The following is a 22,490-nucleotide window of genomic DNA, read 5'->3' on the forward strand; positions in this document are numbered from 1 at the left end:
AAAGGTATATATGATATACATGTTATTGATGTGTACTTTACTAATGCTCGCAGTAGCACCTGGGTATTTGATACTGGTTCTGTTGCTAATATTTGCAACTCGAAACAGGGACTACGGATTAAGCGAAGATTGGCTAAGGACGAGGTGACGATGCGCGTGGGAAACGGTTCCAAAGTCGATGTGATCGCAGTCGGCACGCTACCTCTACATCTACCTTCGGGATTAGTATTAGACCTAAATAATTGTTATTGGTGCCAGCGTTGAGCATGAACATTATATCTGGATCTTGTTTAATGCGAGACGGTTATTCATTTAAATCAGAGAATAATGGTTGTTCTATTTATATGAGTAATATCTTTTATGGTCATGCACCCTTGAAGAGTGGTCTATTCTTATTGAATCTCGATAGTAGTGATACACATATTCATAATGTTGAAGCCAAAAGATGCAGAGTTGATAATGATAGGTGCAACTTATTTGTGGCACTACCGTTTAGGTCATATCGGTGTAAAGCGCATGAAGAAACTCCATACTAATGGACTTTTGGAACCACTTGATTATGAATCACTTGGTACTTGCGAACCGTGCCTCATGGGCAAGATGACTAAAACACCGTTCTCCGGTACTATGGAGAGAGCAACAGATTTGTTGGAAATCATACATACAGATGTATGTGGTCCGATGAATATTGAGGCTCGTGGCGGATATCATTATTTTCTCACCTTCACAGATGACTTAAGCAGATATGGGTATATCTACTTAATGAAACATAAGTCTGAAACATTTGAAAAGTTCAAAGAATTTCAGAGTGAAGTTGAAAATCATCGTAACAAGAAAATAAAGTTTCTACGATCTGATCGTGGAGGAGAATATTTGAGTTACGAGTTTGGTGTACATTTGAAGCAATGCGGAATAGTTTCGCAACTCACGCCACCTGGAACACCACAGCGTAATGGTGTTTCCGAACGTCGTAATCGTACTTTACTAGATATGATGCAATCTATGATGTCTCTTACTGATTTACCGCTATCGTTTTGGGGTTATGCTTTAGAGACGGCTGCATTCACGTTGAATAGGGCACCATCGAAATCCGTTGAGACGACGCCTTATGAACTATGGTTTGGCAAGAAACCAAAGTTGTTGTTCCTGAAAGTTTGGGGCTGCGATGCTTTTGTGAAAAAGCTTCAACCTGATAAGCTCGAACCCAAATCGGAGAAATGTGTCTTCATAGGATATCCAAAGGAAACTATTGGATACACCTTCTATCACAGATCCGAAGGCAAGACTTTTGTTGCTAAATTTGGAAACTTTCTGGAGAAGGAGTTTCTCTCGAAAGATGTGAGTGGAAGGAAAGTAGAACTTGATGAGGTAACTGTACTTGCTCCCTTATTGGAAAGTAGTACATCACAGAAAACTATTTCCGCGACACCTACACCAATTAGTGATGAAGCTAATGATAATGATCATGAAACTTCAGGACAAGATACTACTGAACCTCGTAGATCAACCAGAGTGAGAACCGCGCCAGAGTGGTATGGTAATCCTGTTCTGGAAATCATGCTGCTAGATCATGATGAACCTACGAACTATGAAGAAGCGATGGTGAGCCCAGATTCCGCAAAATGGCTTGAAGCCATGAAATATGAGATGGGATCCATGTATGAGAACAAAGTATGGACTTTGGTTGACTTACCCGATGATCGGCAAGCAATTGAGAATAAATGGATCTTCAAGAAGAAGACTGACGCTGACGGTAATATTACTGTCTACAAAGCTCGACTTGTCGCAAAAGGTTTTCGACAAGTTCAAGGGGTTGACTACGATGAGACCTTCTCACCCGTAGCGATGCTTAAGTCTATCCGAATCATGTTAGCAATTGCCGCATTTTATGATTATGAAATTTGGCAGATGGATGTCAAAACTGCATTCCTGAATGGATTTCTGGAAGAAGAGTTGTATATGATGCAACCAGAAGGTTTTGTCGATCCAAAGGGAGCTAACAAAGTGTGCAAGCTCCAGCGATCCATTTATGGACTGGTGCAAGCCTCTCGGAGTTGGAATAAACGCTTTGATAGTGTGATCAAAGCATTTGGTTTTATACAGACTTTCGGAGAAGCCTGTATTTACAAGAAAGTGAGTGGGAGCTCTGTAGCATTTCTGATATTATATGTGGATGACATATTACTGATTGGAAATGATATAGAATTTCTGGATAGCATAAAGGGATACTTGAATAAGAGTTTTTCAATGAAAGACCTCGGTGAAGCTGCTTACATATTAGGCATAAAGATCTATAGAGATAGATCAAGACGCTTAATTGGACTTTCACAAAGCACATACCTTGACAAGATTTTGAAGAAGTTCAAAATGGATCAAGCAAAGAAAGGGTTCTTGCCTGTGTTACAAGGTGTGAAGTTGAGTCAGACTCAATGCCCGACCACTGCAGAAGATAGAGAGAAAATGAAAGATGTTCCCTATGCTTCAGCCATAGGCTCTATCATGTATGCAATGCTGCGTACCAGACCTGATGTGTGCCTTGCTATAAGTTTAGCAGGGAGGTACCAAACTAATCCAGGAGTGGATCACTGGACAGCGGTCAAGAACATCCTGAAGTACCTGAAAAGGACTAAGGATATGTTTCTTGTATATGGAGGTGACAAAGAGCTCATTGTAAACGGTTACGTTGATGCAAGCTTTGACACTGATCCGGACGATTCTAAATCGCAAACCGGATACGTGTTTACATTAAACGGTGGAGCTGTCAGTTGGTGCAGTTCTAAACAAAGCGTCATGGCGGGATCTACATGTGAAGCGGAGTACATAGCTGCTTCGGAAGCAGCAAACGAAGGAGTCTGGATGAAGGAGTTCATATCCGATCTAGGTGTCATACCTAGTGCATCGTTTCCAATGAAAATCTTTTGTGACAATACTGGTGCAATTGCCATGGCAAAGGAATCCAGATTTCACAAAAGAACCAAGCACATCAAGAGACGCTTCAATTCCATCCGGGATCTAGTCCAGGTGGGAGACATAGAGATTTGCAAGATACATACGGATCTGAATGTAGCAGACCCGTTGACTAAGCCTCTTCCACGAGCAAAACATGATCAGCACCAAGGCTCCATGGGTGTTAGAATCATTACTGTGTAATCTAGATTATTGACTCTAGTGCAAGTGGGAGACTAAAGGAAATATGCCCTCGAGGCAATAATAAAGTTATTATTTATTTCCTCATCTATCATGATAAATGTTTATTATTCATGCTAGAATTGTATTAACCGGAAACATAATACATGTGTGAATATATAAACAAACAGAGTGTCACTAGTATGCCTCTACTTGACTAGCTCGTTAATCAAAGATGGTTATGTTTCCTAACCATGAACAAAGAGTTGTTATTTGATTGACGAGGTCACATCATTAGTTGAATGATCTGATTGACATGACCCATTCCATTAGCTTAGCACCCGATCGTTTAGTATGTTGCTATTGCTTTCTTCATGACTTATACATGTTCCTATGACTATGAGATTATGCAACTCCCGTTTACCGTAGGAACACTTTGTGTGCTACCAAATGTCACAACGTAACTGGGTGATCATAAAGGTGCTCTATAGGTGTCTCCAAAGGTACTTGTTGGGTTGGCGTATTTCGAGATTAGGATTTGTCACTCCGAATGTCGGGGAGGTATCTCTGGGCCCTCTCGGTAATGCACATCACATAAGCCTTGCAAGCATTAAACTAATGTGTTAGTTGTGAGATGATGTATTACGGAACGAGTAAAGAGACTTGCCGGTAACGAGATTGAACTAGGTATTGGATACCGACGATCGAATCTCGGGCAAGTAACATACTGATGACAAAGGGAACAATGTATGTTGTTTTGCGGTCTGACCGATAAAGATCTTCGTAGAATATGTAGGAGCCAATATGGGCATCCAGGTCCCGCTATTGGTTATTGACCGGAGACGTATCTCAGTCATGTCTACATTGTTCTCGAACCGTAGGGTCCGCACGCTTAACGTTACGATGACAGTTATTATGAGTTTATGTATTTTGATGTACCGAAGGTTGTTCGGAGTCCCGGATGTGATCATGGACATGACGAGGAGTCTCGAAATGGTCGAGACATAAAGATTGATATATTGGACGACTATATTCGGACACCGGAATTGTTCCGGGTGATTTCGGATAAAACCAGAATGCCGGAACTACAAGAAATATGTCAACTTATGACCACCACTATTGGTCACTGAATGGTCACAAATTTCCATTTATGACCTTTTTGTGACCAAAAACATAAGGTCAAAAGCTGGGCATCGTAAACTGACTATAGCGACCTTTAACAAAAGGTCGTTGATCCTATGACCTTCTGTTTTGGTCACTAGCAACCTCCCCAGGCCACGTAGGCATCTAGCGTGGCAAGCTGATGTGGCACAAGATTCAGCCCGGTCCAATTCGGTTTTCTACATGGGTCAAGCCCATTAATTCAGCCTTTTAGGATTTTTTTCCTTGTTAATTCTGGTCGGGTTCATGGGCCAAGCCCAACGTTGTAGCCTTTTTTATTGTTGGCCCGTGGCCTTTTATTATTTATTGCTTTTCTATTCTTAGCCATTATATATTCAAGTTGGTCCCACTAGTCAGATGGGTCCCACTTGTCATGATCATCTCTTAAATTGGTCCCACATGTCAAAAATGTACAAAATTGACAGATTATTTTCATAAGTGGACCCATTGGTCAAGTTTCCATTTCACAAGTTTTCAGATCATATAAATAATCAAAAAGAATTATCAAATATACCACTAAATAAATCTATTACAATCTTTACAACACATATATGCTACAATATGCCACTCTTCACTAAGTAGAACTTGACGGCTTCACACTTCACGGCTTCACACTTGCTTCATACTTCACGGCTTCACACTTGAGCATCGTAAAAGAGGAACAACCACAAATTTAAATCTCAATTGCAGTATATGCAGAAGCAGTTCAAAGTTGAAACAACATCAATTAAACACACGCGCACAGAAACATAGGAGTCAAAATGCAGTATAGGACCAGGACAAGGAAACTCCTGTTATCAAATCAACACACAGCTTGTAGCAAAACAGCACAGAAACATGTGGATATCTCATGTGAGCATCATGCTGTGGTTTTATTAAACAATGATATAGCAACAGAATACAATATCTTCAATGCAAACCAGCAATAGAATTGCTCCTGCTAGCTGCTGTTGCTGCCACAAAACGCATGACACATTAGTTGCAGTACAAGCTATGGATCAGAAGTAGTTGGTTACACTAATCATGAAATATCAGTGGGAATCCGAAAAATTTTCTTCATCACCCGGAATCATGCGGTTCAACCCAACAGAACACAATGATCAATAAGGTTCATAACCAATGAAGGAATGCATGTACAGTCAGTCTAAAGCAGTAAAAATGTGCAAATGTACTTCAGGAGATGGCGTGACCCGTCGATTTTCTTCATCACCCAGGTAATGCACATCTCATCAGCCAGCAGAACACAAAAAAGAGGATACGAAAATTACTGCTAAGAGGTTTGCAAAAAATCAAAGGAAAGTATTTGCTCAATAATAAAGGAGTACTCCCTCTGTAAACTAATATAAGAGTGTTTAGATCACTAGTTTAGTATTCTAAACACTCTTATATTAGTTTACGGAGGGAGTACATATGTAGTCCAAGAGATGGCATGATCCGTCAGAAGTATCTGGTTGTAATAATCATGAAAATCAGTGGGAATCCGAACAATTTTCTTCATCACCCAGATCATGCACATCTCAGCCAGCAGAACATCACAAGTAACATATGTAAAACAATGATTCTGAGCATGAGGAAACAATGATTCTGAGCATGAGGAAACAATGATTCTATTAGAGTACCAGCAAATTAGACTAAACTTTCATGGAATGATTAGTATAACTAGACCCATTTTAGTTTAGCATTACATAAAAGACTAGTAGCAGTCGCACAAGCAACTATTGAGCACTGAAGAAACAGGACAGGGAAACAACATACCCTGATGGTGCCCAGGCTGCAGCCTCAGAACCCTGCAAAACCACAAGCGACGTTAACATCAAACACACATATAAGACGCACCATGTTATGAAATGGACATATAAGACACACATATAAGACGTTAACATCAAATTCACAGTTTAGAAAATTAGTATCTTCTTTGCAAAGGTGAAATGAGATGACTGAACTTGATTTGGCTTTTTAGCTTCCATAATTTCTACTAGCAGCAGATGTTATGAAATGGACTTACTGAATTATCTGAATCAAGGAAAGAAATTTGCAACTAGCTTCAGACCATCTATTACACAGACTGAGAAATCTATTTCCATCCAACTACTTTTACTTTTCTACAAGACTACAACAGTTTTAGACAACTCCAAAGTCCTAAATTTGTTCACAGGTTATTCAACACAAGTAAATTTGTTCACAGGTTATCTACAAGATTAGAACAGTTTCAGACACCTCACACTAACAGTTTCAGATTTCAACAGATTCAGACAACTGTTTTTCAGACTTGGAACAATTTCAGTAAACTGTTCTTCAGACCACAATAGTTTCAGTAAACTATAGCAAAGTCTGAATGTCGTGGAAAAAAAATGATTTCACTAACCAAGGGTCCCGGTCAGGAAGACGACGATCTCGAGGGTCCCGCCATAGCCACCGTCAGGCAGGTCGACGACGAGCGGGGTGAGCTGAGCTCGCTAAGCAGGTCGACTACTACTACAGAAAATATGCCCTCGCTAAGCTGAGATCTCAATCAACAGAGGCAAGAAGTCGACCAAACCAAACCAACCAGGGCGTTGTTCTTGACGCTGAGCATGAGAATGGAGAGGGGCCCCGTGCTGAACTCCTCCTCCTCCTTCTTCCCCTGCTGCCAACAAAACAAAGACATAACCAATGACCGTGTCAGTAAGCTGCTGTGGCGGATGAGAACACCGTCGAGGGTGAAGAGGGGCGGAGGAAAGCAGCAGTGCTAATCTAGTTCGAAGAACAATGCCAGCAACTCAACATGGCCTCCTACTTTTTGGTAGGCAAAGGATGGTAAGCAATGATGCAGAGAATGGCCAGGTAATTAAGGGGCAACGTGATTGTGCCCAGCAGCAGTAGATGGTGGTCTACTGTTTGTTTGACAGCATTATTAATAGGTGTTTCGTGCTGTCTTCTCAGGCAACAACAGTCAGATACAAGTACACCTAGCAACAGAGCTGCCAAGGACGGATGGACAATGCATATCATCTGTCAAGAAAGATCTACCCACCTAACTGAAAATTGGACAGTAGTATGTGACTGGAATGAAAGGAGAAAGAAGGAATTCCAGGTCCTTTTTCTGGAAACAAAATAATTTACCAAACGCATGCATACACGGGCCAGGGAAGAAAATGATGCAGTGAATTAGTCTGACAGATAGAGAGAAAGAACAGGGAAGGGGATTGTACTACTCACCGGGACGTCCTCTTGGAAGACGCCGTAGCTGTGGGGCGCCTCCATGGCGAACTCCATGCTGTTCCTCGGAGCATCAAACCCTGCAATTGAGCCCAATGAGAATCGGTTAAACTTGCTGCAACACACTGGACTTGGATCGTTCTAAAAAACCCAGCGGAAGCTACTAATCGAGCGAGAAGAGGGGCTCACCGGTGTGCCCTTGCTTGGCGGCGACATGGAAGGCATCGAGGGCGAGGCGGGAGCGGAGCTTGGCGGCCTCGAGGTCGTAGAGCGGGAGGAGGAGGCGCACGGCCTCAGCGTCCGCCGGGACGTAGAGCGCGGACTCCTCGGCGCCGGCCAGGAGGCGGCGCACGGCCTCGGCGTCCGCGGATCGGAGGGCCGCGAAGAGCGCCTGGTGGGAGAGCGGCGGGAGATCCATCGTCGGGCGGGAGGCCAACCGGAGAGCCGGCGCGGAGCTGACCAAACGGAACCCTAGCGCGTCGGCCGACCTTCTCGACTCGATCTAGGGCATAGGGTAGGGAAAGATGGTGAGGGGAGGGAGGGACGAGGTTGGCGGTGGTGGTGAGGAGGGCTGCGAGGTCGGCGGTGGGTGGGAGCGGCGGGGAGAGAACTAGATCAGGGAAAGGAGGCTGGGGAGAGGACTGGATCGAGGGAGGAGGTGGCGACAGCTGCGAGGAGAGGAGGGGTGCGATGGGGGGAGTCGATGGGATCCAGAGCTCGGTCGCCATGGCTGCGCCGCGGGCTAGAGTTTCGGGCGCTTGGGAGACATGGGGATTCGGGCTCCTCGCCGTCGACGACCATGGTGCGGGGGCGGCGGCAGCTAGGGTTTGGCGAGCGGGTGCGGGTGCGGGAGAGTGGGGGCGTGGGGGCTAGGGTTGGAACGATGGGGAGTTGGGGCTGCGTGGGTGAGGGGGGTGAGAGGGCTACGTGGGTGAGAGGGTGAGGGGATGAGGTCCGCCGTTGGATCCCGGATGCATGATCCGCGTGATATGCCTATAGACCAATCAGAATGCAACAAACAATTTGAAGACTTTATGACCTTTTAAATAGGTCATGAAAAAATCATTTTCCATTTTTTAGTGCTCAAAATGAGTTTTTTTTGCAAAAGACGTACCAAATATTTGTTCACATGATATTCTTTATATTCTTTATATTTGTTCAAAATGAGTTCTTTATACTCTGCAAAAGTTTAAATCTTGGAATATTAAACAGTATCGACAAAGGGATTTTTTATATTCTTTGCACAAAAAATCATTTTCCATTTTTCGAGTGCCCCAAATGAGGTTTTTTTGTGAAGGACCTACCAAATAATTGTTGCAAAATTGGACCAAATCAATTTTATAAAATACTAGGACATATATAATGCACAATTGACAAAATGGTTGGGTGAAAAAAGTTTTGATCCACCTCTGGTGAAAAAGACAAATTGTCGTCGATTCAGGTGGAAACGGGTCAAATTTGAACTGTAGCTGCCTCATAGTTTGCTCTTTATTTTTTCCAAAAATCATTTCTAGGTAAATAAGTATCTATTTAATCATAGAAACACCAAAAAAATTCCAAGATTCAACCACTAGCTAGGAACGGTGAAGTCCGCCGTTTTGACCGCATTTTGAAACGGGCATAAAAAATTCAAAAAAAAATCAAAAAATTGGAAAACCTTCGCATTGTGTCATTATATGTGACCAAGTTTTCAGGAAAAATAATAAACTTGTAATATGGTAATTATTTTAAAAAAGTGTTCTCAGAAATGAGCTATCATGCGTGAAGATTCATGGCTTTCAAGCCAAATGATCAATCTTATGGCCACATTCATGGCATAGTTTGTTCAAATGATCTCATATTGTGCACGAGGGTGCATCTTGGAATTCCAAACAATGTTGCCTAAGGAAGTTTTCATTTTCTTTGCACGGAAAATTCATTTTTCATTTTCCGAGTGCCCAAAAGGAGGGTTTTTTGTGAAGGACCAACCAAATAATTGTTGCAAAATTGGACCAAATCATTTTTATAAAATACTAGGCCATATATAATGCACAATTGACAAAATGGTTGGGTGAAAAAAGTTTTTATCTACCTCTGGTGAAAAAGACAAATTGCCGTCGATTTAGATGGAAACGGGTCAAATTTGAACGGTAGCTGCCTCATAGTTTGCTCTTTATTTTTCCCAAAAATCATTTCTTGGTACATAAGTATATATTTAATCATAGAAACACCAAAAAAGTTCCAAGATTCAACCACTAGCTAGGAACGGTCAAGCCCGCCGTTTTGACCGCATTTTGAAACGGGCATAAGAAATTCAAAAAAAATCAAAAAATTGGAAAACCTTCGCATTGTGTCATTATATGTGACCAAGTTTTCAGGAAAAATAATAAACTTGTAATACGGTAATTATTTTAAAAAAGTGTTCTCAGAAATGAGCTATCATGCGTGAAGATTCATGGCTTTCAAGCCAAATGATCAATCTTATGGCCACATGCATGGCATAGTTTGTTCAAATGATCTCATATTGTGCACGAGGGTGCATCTTGGAATTCCAAACAATGTTTCCTAAGGAAGTTTTCATTTTCTTTGCACGGAAAATTCATTTTTCATTTTCCGAGTGCCCAAAAGGAGGGTTTTTTGTGAAGGACCTACCAAATAATTGTTGCAAAATTGGACCAAATCATTTTTATAAAATACTAGGCCATATATAATGCACAATTGATAAAATGGTTGGGTGAAAAAAGTTTTGATCTACCTCTAGTGAAAAAGACAAATTGCTATCGATTTAGATGGAAACGGGTCAAATTTGAACTGTAGCTGCCTCATAGTTTGCTCTTTATTTTTTCCAAAAATCATTTCTAGGTACATAAGTATCTATTTAATAATAGAAACACCAAAAAAATTCCAAGATTCAACCACTAGCTAGGAACGGTCAAGCCCGCCGTTTTGACCGCATTTTGAAACGGGCATAAGAAATTCAAAAAAAATCAAAAAATTGGAAAACCTTCGCATTGTGTCATTATATGTGACCAAGTTTGCAGGGAAAATAATAAACTTGTAATACGGTAATTATTTTAAAAAAATGTTCTCAGAAATGAGCTATCATGCGTGAAGATTCATGGCTTTCAAGCCAAATGATCAATCTTATGGCCACATTCATGGCATAGTTTGTTCAAATGATCTCATATTGTGCACGAGGGTGCATCTTGGAATTCCAAACAATGTTGCCTAAGGAAGTTTTCATTTTCTTTGCACGGAAAAACCATTTTCCATTTTCTGAGTGCCTAAAATGAGTTTTTTTTGTGAAGGACCTACCATATATTTGTTGCAAAATTGGACCTAATCAATTTTATAAAATACTAGGCCATATTTAATGCACAATTGACAAAATGGTTGGGTGTCAAAATTTTTGATCCACCTCTGGTGAAAAAGACAAATTCCCGTTGATTCAGCTGGAAGCGGGTCAAATTTGAACTGCAGCTGCCTCATAGTTTGCTCTTTATTTTTTCCAAAAATCATTTCTAGGTAAATAAGTATCTATTTAATCATAAATACATGGTTTGATGGCGAGACATCGAGGTTTGGACAGTGGCCGAGGGCCCCAACTCTAGAGCGCGTAAGCTCACATGCCCGCCGCGTGGTCACCGCGTGACCGTGGCGTTGCCATGTGTTATGTGCGGCCTAGGCATGTCTAGTGGGTTGGGCACTCCCCAGGTAGGTGCTAGGAAGAAAATCACAACATAAGATTCTCACGAGGAGACCGATCGATGCTCAAACATGAATAAGCAGCCAAGTGTTTGATTTGCGGTACGGGAAATGCACATGGCCAATGGGCGTGAGTTTTGGCCGAGGATGATCATCTACTAAGGAGAATGTATTCACAAATTTTCACCTCAAAGGAGGAGCCTAGGTGGTACTTGCTTTGCAAAGTACCACACTGGACAAAAATATGAATGTTGAAGCTGGGCTCAAAATAATGAATGGATTGAGCTGAAATTTGGTGGAGGATGGTTATTTGGGCATAGGAAAGCATTGTAGAAAATTGATATCATTTTGACATGCCAAAGTAGTACTTCCTTCACAATGCTCTTCTATGGACAAAAACTTGGGAAAACTAGTGAGAGAGATTGGATGAATGAAATAAGCTAAAAATTGGTGTAGGTAAGTTACATAGGTATGGTCATGCGCTGGTAAATTTTCAGATCATTTGGGTAAGCCTAGCTAGTACTTACTTCACAAAGCTTCTCTCGAGGTAGAAACTTTGGAAATTTCCTGAGAAAGATTTACTAGGAAAATTGAGCTGAATATTATCATGTGGCAATGATTTGGGTATGGAAGAGTGTCCAAAAAGTTTGAGGGTAATAGGAGGGGTCTATATAACACTTGCTTTGCAATGTGCCAATTTGGCCATAAAATATAAATTGAACCTGGGCTCACATAGATGATTTGACTGAGCTACAATTTGGAGGAGGGTGATAATTTGGGCATATGAAGGAACTGTATAAATTTCATGTCATTTAGAGATATAAAAAAGGTACTTCCTTCACAATGCTTCTAGGTGGACAAAAACTTTGGAAATTTGCCGAGGAAGATTTGCTAGGCAAATGGAGCTGAATTTTGTCATGCAGTAATGATTTGGATAGGAAAGAGTGCCCAAAAATTCCGAGGGCAATCAAGAATATAAAAATAGCACTTCCTTCATAAAGTGTTGTTGTGAACAGAATAGGAAAATGAATATTGTTGAATTAGTTTTGAACTAGGCAAGGAAGGATTTTTACATATTTGATGAAGATATGCCCCAAAGAATTTATGAGATTTTTGTGGGAATTTTGGGAATGATAGAAATATAGGTTGCTTCACAACCTAGGGCAAAAACTGCCACATGGACATGACACATAGGCAAAACTGATGAGATGGCGCCTAGTCATCACAACCCACCACAATCTACAAGGCTATGACCATCTATATTGGTCATTAACAACTAGAAATAAGGCAGCGGACTAGCACTATTTGCTTTGTGACCATTTCGTGTAAGGAAATTACGACCTTTCTGACCAAAATGGTCGCAATGGTTTAGGGTTTGGAGCCCCCTGAACAGCTTTTGACCAATTGGTCTAAAATGGTCATAACAATTCTTCGAGGGTCACTGACAGAAGGTCATAAGTTGACATATTTCTTGTAGTACCGGAACCCCCCGGGGAAGTAATGGGCCTTATTGGGCCTGAGGGGAGAGAGGGCAGCAGCCCAGGAGGTGGCGCGCCCCCCTCATGGGGAGTCCGAATAGGACTAGGAGGGGGGGGGGCACGGCCCCCCTTTCCCTCTCCCTCTCCCTCTCTTTCCTTTCCCCTCCCTATTCCTAGTTGGACTAGGAAAGGGGAGTCCTACTCCCACTAGGAGAAGGACTCCCCCCTCTCCTTGGCGCACCCAAGGGCCGGCCGGCCTCCCCCTTGCTCCTTTATATACGGGGGTAGGGGGGCACCCTAGAACACACAAGTTGATCTTCGTGATCGTTCCTTAGCCGTGTGCGGTGCCCCCTCCATGATATTACACCTCGATCATATTGTAGCGGTGCTTAGGCGAAGCCCTGCGACGGTTAAACATCAAGATCGTCACCACGCCGTCGTGCTGACGAAACTCCTCCCCGAAGCTTTGCTGGATCGGAGCCCGGGGTGCGTCATCGAGCTGTACGTGTGTCAAGAACTCGGAGGTGCCGGAGTAACGGTGCTTGGATCGGTTGGACCGGGAAGACGTACGACTACTTCCTCTACGTTGCGTCAACGCTTCCGCTCCGGTCTATGAGGGTACGTAGACAACACTCTCCCCTCTCGTTGCTATGCATCACCATGATCTTGCGTGTGCGTAGGATTTTTTTTTTGAAATTACTGCGTTCCCCAATAGTTTACCTACTATTATTTATAATATTTTTATGCATAATAATGCTTTTGGAGTAATTCTAATGCCTTTTGTCTCATATATGCAAGGTTCACACAAAGAGGGAGAATTCCGGCAGCTGGAAATCTGGACCTAAAAAAGCTACGTCAGGCTACCTATTCTGCACAACTCCAAATGAGCTGAAACTTCACGAGGAATTTTTATGGAATAAATAAGAAATACTGGAGCAAATAACTACCAGAGGGGGGCCACCTGGTGAGCACAAGACACCAGAGCGCGCCAGGCCCCCCAGGCGCGCCCTGGTGGGTTGTGCTCAACTCAGCCCACCTCCGGTGCCCCTCTTCTGGTATATAAGTCATTTTGACCTAGAAAAAATAAGGAGAGGACTTTTGGGATGGAGCGCCGCCGTCTCGAGGCGGAACTTGGGCAGGAGCACTTTTGCCCTTCGGCGGAGCGATTTCGCCGGGGGAACTTCCCTCCCGGAGGGGGAAATCATCATCGTCATCACCACCACCAACTCTCCCATCTTGGGGAGGGCAATCTCCATCAACATCTTCACCGGCACCATCTCCTCTCAAATCCTAGTTCATCTCTTGTGTTCGATCTTTGTACTAGAACTATAGATTGGTACTTGTAGGTGACTAGTAGTGTTGATTACATCTTGTAGTTGATTACTATATGGTTTATTTGGTGGAAGATTATATGTTCAAATCCAATATGCTATTTAATACCCCTCTGATCATGAACACATTTATCACTTGTGAGTAGTTACTTTTGTTCTTGAGGTCACGGGAGAAATCTTGTTGCAAGTAATCATGTGAATTTTATATGTGTTCGATATTTTGATGGTATGTATGTTGTGATTCCCTTAGTGGTGTCATGTGAACGTCGACTACATGACACCTCACCATATTTGTGCCTAAGGGAATGCATTGTGGAGTAGTTATTAGATGATGGGTTGCTAGAGTGACAGAAGCTTAAACCCTATTTTATGTGCTACTTCGTAAGGGACCGATTTGGATCCAAAAGTTTAATGCTATGGTTAGAATTTATTCTTAATACTTTTATCGTAGTTGCGGATGCTTGCAAGGGGGTTAATCATAAGTAGGAGGTTTGTTCAAGTAAGAACAACACCTAAGCATCGATCCACCCACATATCAAATTATCAAAGTAACGAACACAAATCAAACCAACATGATGAAAGTGACTAGATGAAATTCCCATGTACCCTCAGGAACGCTTTGCTTATTATAAGAGACCGTTGTGGCCTGTCCTTTTCCTCAAAAGGATTGGGCTACCTTTGTGGATTATTTAAGCTTGCAGGTTTACCCAGAGACGAAGCTAAGAAGAAGGTTTTCCCTTTATCTTTGTAGGGAAAAGCATTGGCATGGTATAGGCTATGCGATGATATTGGATCTTGGAATTGGAATCGATTGAAATTGGAGTTTCACCAAAAAAAATCCTATACATCTAGTTCATCGTGAACAAAATTATATATATTATTTTTGTCCTCGTGAAGGAGAAAGTATCGCTCTAGCTTGGGGGGAGGCTTAAGTCAATGTGATATTCATGCCCCAACCATGAGCTCTCAAGAGAAATTATTATTCAGAATTTTTATGCCCGGCTTTCTCATAATGATCGATCCATGCTCGATACTTCTTGTACTGGTTCCTTTATGAAGAATACTATTGAATTCCGGTGGGATCTTTTGAAAGAATTAAACGCAACTCTGAAGATTGGGAACTCGACGAAGGTAAAGAGTCAGGTATTAAGCTTAAGTTTGATTGTGTTAAATCTTTTATGAATACCGATGCTTTTCAAAAGTTTAGCACTAAATATGGACTTGACTCTGAGATAGTAGCTTCCTTTTGTGAATCTTTTGCTACTCATGTTGATCTCCCTAAAGAGAAGTGGTTTAAATATCATCCCCCTATTAAAGAAGAAATTAAAGAACCGGTAATATCTAAGGATGAAACTATTATTTATAATGTTGATCCAGTTGTTCCTACTGCTTATATTGAAAAACCACCTTTCCCTGTTAGGATGAAGGAACATGCTAAAGTCTCAACTGTGGTCAACAAAAGTTATATTAGAACTTCCAAACCTGCTGAACAAATCAAGGTAGAACCTAGTGTTGCTATGGTTAAGGATCTCTTGGTCGATAATATTGATGGGCATGTTATTTACTTCGTTGGTGAAGCTGCTAGCATTGCCAAACCTGATGGAAAAGATAAACATAGACCCGTTGTTGGCATGCCTATTGTCTCAGTTAAAATATGAGATCACTGTTATCATGGTTTATGCGACATAGGTGCTAGCGTGAGTGCTATTCCTTTTACTTTATATCAAGAAATTATGAATGACATAGCACCCACTAAGATAGAAGACATAGATGTTACTATTAAACTTGCTAATAGAGACACCATCACACCTCTTGGGATCATTAGAGATGTTGAAGTCTTGTGTGGGAAAATAAAATACCCTACTGATTTCCTTGTTCTTGGTTTCCCACAAGATGACTTTTGTCCCATTATCTTTGGTAGACCTTTCTTGAACACCATTAATGCTAAAATAGATTGTGAGAAACAAACTATCGATTTTAGTTTTGGTGATGAGTCTCATGAGTTTATTTTTTTCAAGTTTAGTAGAAAGCATCATAAAAAAGAATTGCCTAGTAAGGATGAAATTATTGGTCTTGCTTCTATTGTTGTACCTCCTGCTAATCCACTAGAACAATATCTGCTAGACCATGAAAATGATTTGCATATGCACGAAAGAAATGAAATAGATAGAATCTTGTTCGAACAACAACCTCTTCTTAAGCACAATTTGCCTATTGAAACTCTAGGAGGTCCTCCTCCACCTAAAGGTGATCCTGTGTTTGAATTAAAACAGTTACCTGACACTCTGAAATATGCTTATCTTGATGAGAAGAAGATATATCATGTTATTATTAGTGCTAACCTTTCAGAACATGAAGAAGAAAGATTATTGAAAGTTCTAAGGAAGCACCGAGCTGCTATTGCATACACTCTTGATGATCTTAAGGGCATCAGTCCCACTCTATGTCAGCACAAGATTAATATGGAACCTGATGCTAAACCCATTGTTGATCACCAACGTTGGTTAAATTCGAAGATGAAAGAAGTGGTAAGAATGGAAATATTACAACTTCTGGAAGCAGGTATAATCTATCCTATAGCTGATAGTAGATGGGTAAGCCCTGTTCATTGTGTCCCTAAGAAAGGAGGTATTACTGTTGTTCCTAATGATAAGAATGAACTTATTCCACAAAGAATTGTTACAGGCTATAGAATGGTAATTGATTTTAGAAAATTAAACAAAGCAATAGAAAAGATCATTACCCTCTGCCTTTTATTGATCAAATGCCAGAAAGATTATCTAACCACACACATTTTTGCTTCCTTGATGGATATTCTGATTTTTCACAAATACCTGTTTCTCAACCTGATCAAGAAAAGACCACTTTTACTTGTCCTTTTGGAACTTATGCTTATAGACGTATGCCTTTTGGTTTATGCAATGCACCTGCTACCTTTCAAAGATGTATGACTGCTATATTCTTTGATTTTTGTGAAAAGATTGTTGAGGTTTTCATTGATGACTTTTCTGTTTATGGGAAGTCTTTTGATGATTATTTAAGAAATCTTGATCGAGTTTTGCAGAGATGTGAGCAAACAAATCTTGTCTTGAATTGGGAGAAGTGCCACTTTATGGTTAATGAAGGTATTTTTTGGGTCATAAAATTTCTAAAAGAGGTATTGAGGTGGAAAAAGCTAAGGTTGATGCAATTGAGAAAACGCCATGTCCTAAAGATATCAAAGGTATGCGTAGTTTCCTTTGCCATACTGGTTTCTATAGGAAATTTATCAAAGACTTTTCTAAAATTTCTAGGCCTCTTACAAATCTTTTGCAAAAGGATATTCATTTTGTTTTTTATGATGATTGTTTAGAAGCCTTCGAAACACTAAAGAAGACCTTAATTTCTGCACCTATTGTTCAATCACCTGATTGGAACTTGACTTTTGAAATTATGTGTGATGCTAGTGATTATATTGTTGGTGCTGTTCTAGGACAAAGAGTTGATAAGAAACTGAGCGTTATTCGCTACGCAAGTAAAACTCTAGACAATGCACAAAGAAATTATGCTACTACTGAAAAAGAATTTCTAGCAGTTGTGTTTGCTTGTGATAAATTTAGATCCTATATTGTAGATTCGAAAGTAATTGTTCAAACTGATCGTGCTGCAATAAAGTATCTTATGGAAAAGAAAGACGCCAAACCTAGGCTTATTCGATGGGTTCTCTTGCTACAAGAATTTGATTTGCATATCACTGATAGAAAAGGAGCGGAGAACCCCGTGGCTGATAACTTGTCTAGGCTTGAAAATATTCTTGATGACCCACAACCTATTAATGATAGCTTTCCTGATGAGCAGTTAGCTACAATAAATGTTTCTCATAACACTCCTTGGTATGCTGACTATGCTAATTACATTGTTACTAAATATTTACCACCTATCTTTACATACCAACAAAAGAAATAATTCTTCTATGATTTAAGACATTACTTTTGGGATGACCCACATCTTTATAAAGAAGGAGTAGATGGTATTATTAGACGTTGTGTACCTGAGCATGAACAGGGACAAATCCTACAGAAATGTCACTCCGAAGCTTATGGAGGACATCATGCGGGAGACAAAACTGCTCACAAGGTATTGCAATATGGGTTTTATTGGCCTACTCTCTTCAGGGATGCTCGTAAGTTCGTCTTATCTTGTGATGAATGTCAAAGAATAGGTAATATCGGTAAGCGTCAAGAAATGCCTATGAATTATTCGCTTGCTGTTGAACCATTTGATGTTTGGGGATTTGATTATATGGGACCTTTTCCTTCTTCTAATGGGTATACACATATTTTGGTTGCTGTTGATTATGTTACTAAGTGGGTAGAAGCTATTCCAACTAGTAGTGCTGATCACAACACCTCTATTAAAATGCTTAAATAAGTTATTTTCCCAAGGTTTGGAGTCCCTAGATATTTAATGACTGATGGTGGTTCACACTTTATTCATGGTGCTTTCCGTAAAATGCTTGCCAAGTATGATGTTAACCATAGAATTGCATCACCCTATCATCCTTAGTCTAGTGGTCAAGTTGAACTTAGCAATAGAGAAATAAAATTAATTTTACAAAAGACTGTGAATAGGTCCTGCACTTTGGGCTTATAGAACAACATATAAAAATCCTATGGGTATGTCTCCTTATAAAATGGTTTATGGAAAAGCTTGTCATTTGCCTCTTGAGTTAGAACATAAAGCTTACTGGGCAATTAAAGAACTCAACTATGATTTCAAACTTGCTGGTGAGAAGAGCTTATTTTATATTAGCTCACTAGATGAATGGAGAACCCAAGGTTATGAAAATGCCGAGTTATTTAAAGAAAAAGTTAAAAGATGGCATGATAAAAGAATCCAAAAGCATGAGTTCAAAGTTGGAGAATATGTTCTTTTGTACAACTCTCGTCTCAGATTCTTTGTAGGAAAACTCCTCTCCAAATGGGAAGGACCCTATGTTATCGAGGAGGTTTATCGATCTGGAGCCATCAAAATAAATAATGACGAAGGTACTAACCCGAAGGTTGTTAATGGGCAACGAATAAAACATTATATTTCAGGTACGCCCATTAATGTTGAAAGAAATATTATCCAAACTATGACACCGGAATAACACATAAAAGAAACCCTCCGGAGCACTCCAGAATCGTGAAAAAAGGAGGTATGTGATATGGTAAGTAAACGGACTCCGAAAAATCTGCAAAAATATTTTCTGTCTGTTTTGGAATATAATTTTTTTTAGGAAAATAAGAAAAAACTAGGAAGGCACCCCTGGTGGGCACAAGACACCTCGGGTACCTTCCGGACTCCGTTTTCTTCCGTTTGCTTGTTTCCCAAGATAAAAAAAATCTTTATATACCCCCCGAACCTATTGACATCCGTATCGCGGAGAAATCTCCTGTGTTCTTTTCCTTGCTGTTTTCTGACAGATCTAATCCACCATGGCCGCTTCAAGCTCCTCCAAGGACAAGTTCTTCAAGAACGTCATCAACCCATATTTGCGGGAGGTGATGCAACACTCTCAAGCTATCCAGATGCGTGAGGGGGTGCTCCACATCTGTGATGTGCAAGGCCCCAAGGGGACTGGATCCGTGGAGGCTAGGCTTGAAGCTAAGGAGCAGGAAGTCTTCCTGTGCAAGGGAATGGTGGAACGTGGACTCTATGCCAATCACCTCATGATCGCGTACTACACCCATGATCTCAAGGTGGATGGAAAGTCCATGAAGGACATCGTCTTTTCCTTCAATGAGAAAATTAGCTTCCTCCAGAGCCAGATCTACGACCTTCAAAACCAAGTCTTTGAATATGAGGCAAGGTTTAAAGGTATGAGTTTGGGTGCCAGTTGCAGGACCCGAGAGACTCACTCCTCCTCTTATGATGGTGAGTGTCGGTGTCAAAACCGGCGGATCTCGGGTAGGGGGTCCCGAACTGTGCGTCTAGGCGGATGGTTACAGGAGACAAGGGACACGATGTTTTTACCCAGGTTCGGGCCCTCTCGATGGAGGTAAAACCCTACTCCTGCTTGATTAATATTGATGATATGGGTAGTACAAGAGTAGATCTACCACGAGATCAGAGAGGCTAAACCCTAGAAGCTAGCCTATGGTATGATTGTTGTTCGTCCTACGGACTAAAACCCTCCGGTTTATATAGACACCGGAGAGGGCTAGGGTTACACAGAGTCAGTTACAATGGTAGGAGATCTACATATCCGTATCGCCAAGCTTGCCTTCCACGCCAAGGAAAGTCCCATCCAGACACGGGACGAAGTCTTCAATCTTGTATCTTCATAGTCCAGGAGTCCGGCCGAAGGTATAGTCCGGCTATCCGGACACCCCCTAATCCAAGACTCCCTCAGTAGCCCCCGAACCAGGCTTCAATGACGATGAGTCCGGCACGCAAATTTGTCTTCGGCATTGCAAGGCGGGTTCTTCTCCAGATTCCGTGTACCTGCTGAATAATGTCCGGCTTCTTGTGAATATTGCGCTCCTTGGCTTCCACGCCTAATAATGGCCATATTCCACGTGTCAAATGAATGCGAAAAGCCAGGGTGTTTTTTACATTTACCCCCCTAGCCGCACAAATGAGCTGCCTATAAAAAGATGAGGATTCAGATCCGAATCACACCATCTCCCCTTCGCGAGCATTCACCAGAGCGCATCCGACAGAGATCCATTCCATCATGGCCAGTCGATGCAACTCCTCCTCTCGCCCTCCCAGCCCTCAGCCTGGAGATTGGGAGAGATGTTCCGTCCCGCACAGCGAGCTAGTGACACTCCAAACCAAGGGATTTCTTCCCCCAGCCTACATGGTCCCGGTTCGAGCCGGGCTTGCCACCTATAATGGCGGAGAGCAAGCGAAGAGCGTCCCAAATCCCTCCAAAGGAGAGCGGGTATGCCTGGTCCCTTATTTGATAAGAGGGCTCGGATTTCTAATTCATCCGTTTCTCCGGGGGCTCCTGGAGTTCTACGGCCTCCAGTTGCACAACCTTACACCTGCCTCCATATTGCATATCGCGGGCTTCGTAGCTCTTTGCGAGCTGTTTTTGGGCTGCGAGGCTCATTTCGCGTTGTGGAAGAAGCTGTTCTGCCTTGTGCCCCGTTCTGAGAAGGGGTCAGTATATCAAGTGGGCGGAGCCGAAGTGTGGCGCATCGCCGGGACCGGATATCTATCCGGGACCCCAAAGAAGGCGTCCGAAGACTGGCCTTCGGAATGGTTTTATATAGAGGACGTCCCGCTGCCGGATCCTATTCGGATCGGCCTTCCTGAGTTCGACAGTGCTCCCCTGAAGAAACGCCTAAGCTGGCGTCCACGGAGCCCTCAGAAGGAAAGTGACAAGGACGTTCTTTACTTGATGGGCAGGATAAGGTTGTTAGCTCATTCCGGTCTGACCATGATCGGGGTCATGGCCGCATGCATTATGCGGGGGGTGCAGCCGCTTCAGTATAGAGGCCACCCCATGTGGGACTTCAACGGGGAGGACGACGCCACCCGCCATGGCCATAAGGGGCCGGAATCGGCTGCTGCTCTAATAAAGATCTTGTCCGCTTTGTACAAGGGAGAAGAGGAGGAATTTCTCTATGTCAACCCACAGGGTGGATTTTCTATGTACAATCCCTCAAGTTGGGTAAGTGGACACTTTTACTCGCCCATCTGTTTTAAATTCCCATCGTTAAGTATTCAGTCTAGCGATTTCAACGCAGGAGCTGCGCCAGGCTGTTAAGGAAATAAACAGCCCTCCTCCACAACCCGAGGATCTGGGATAGTCCCACAACCCGAGGATCTGGGACGATCCCTCAACCCGGCCTCCCAAGAGGATCCAGACTTATCTATGGAGCTAATTGATGGGGTGTTTCATCAATTGAGCAAGGACAACGCCTTGGTGGCCATTACAGCCGATTACCCAGGGCTACTCCCAGCCTCACAGGTAACTGAGACCGAAGTCCCAGCACTTTGAAAAGGGATCCGTCCTCGCGTGTTTTCGATCACCGTATAACAACCGTGTTTTGCAGGGGAGGTCCTTGAGGCGGGAGGCCGAGCCTGCGGCGACTAGCCAATGAGGGGCTGCAAGGCCCCGCAGGCTGAAAAGAAGTGCGGTCCGGACTGAGATGCCGACGCAAAGGTATAGCGCGCCATCTTATTCCCAGGTGTTAGTCCTTCAAGGCATATTAACGCTCGTGCTCTCTTCAGGACAAAGAGACCTCGTCGGACTATATCCGGAGAGGTTGCCAATCGCGCCTCCACCAGCCAGGCTCCAAAGCCTGGTCCGGAAGCGGAGGCGAACACGAGGCGCGCACCGGACGCTCCTCCGACAGAGGATGCGGACAGGCTGTCTGCCACCAATTCCGAGGTGGAGAGTGCCATGAACCACAGGCGTCGCCGGACAGTTCTTCGCGACGCTTGTTTCTCCCAAGAGGCATTGGATGCCTTCAATTCGAGAGATGCGCACCTCTGTGCTGCTCAGAATGGTCTAGCTAGAGCCACGGAGCAGTAT

General features: G+C 42.5%; 1 protein-coding gene and 2 pseudogenes across 1 annotated transcript; all 3 read right to left on the minus strand.

The window, feature by feature from the left end:
- Window positions 1-5,227: 5,227 nt before the first annotated feature.
- On the minus strand, window positions 5,228-7,903 carry LOC125507180 (ankyrin repeat-containing protein At2g01680-like). Its single transcript, XM_048671847.1, has 5 exons — window positions 7,675-7,903; window positions 7,486-7,565; window positions 6,836-6,913; window positions 6,043-6,074; window positions 5,228-5,240 (listed from the first exon to the last, which is right to left on the minus strand). The coding sequence occupies exons 1-5, from the start codon at window positions 7,901-7,903 to the stop codon at window positions 5,228-5,230; spliced, it is 432 nt and encodes a 143-aa protein (XP_048527804.1).
- LOC125511789 lies at window positions 5,281-5,356 on the minus strand (annotated as a pseudogene).
- Window positions 5,720-5,794, minus strand: LOC125511780 (annotated as a pseudogene).
- Window positions 7,904-22,490: the final 14,587 nt, after the last annotated feature.

This window comes from Triticum urartu, chromosome 5, assembly GCF_003073215.2.
Source record: "Triticum urartu cultivar G1812 chromosome 5, Tu2.1, whole genome shotgun sequence".
NCBI classification, from domain to species: Eukaryota; Viridiplantae; Streptophyta; class Magnoliopsida; order Poales; family Poaceae; genus Triticum; species Triticum urartu.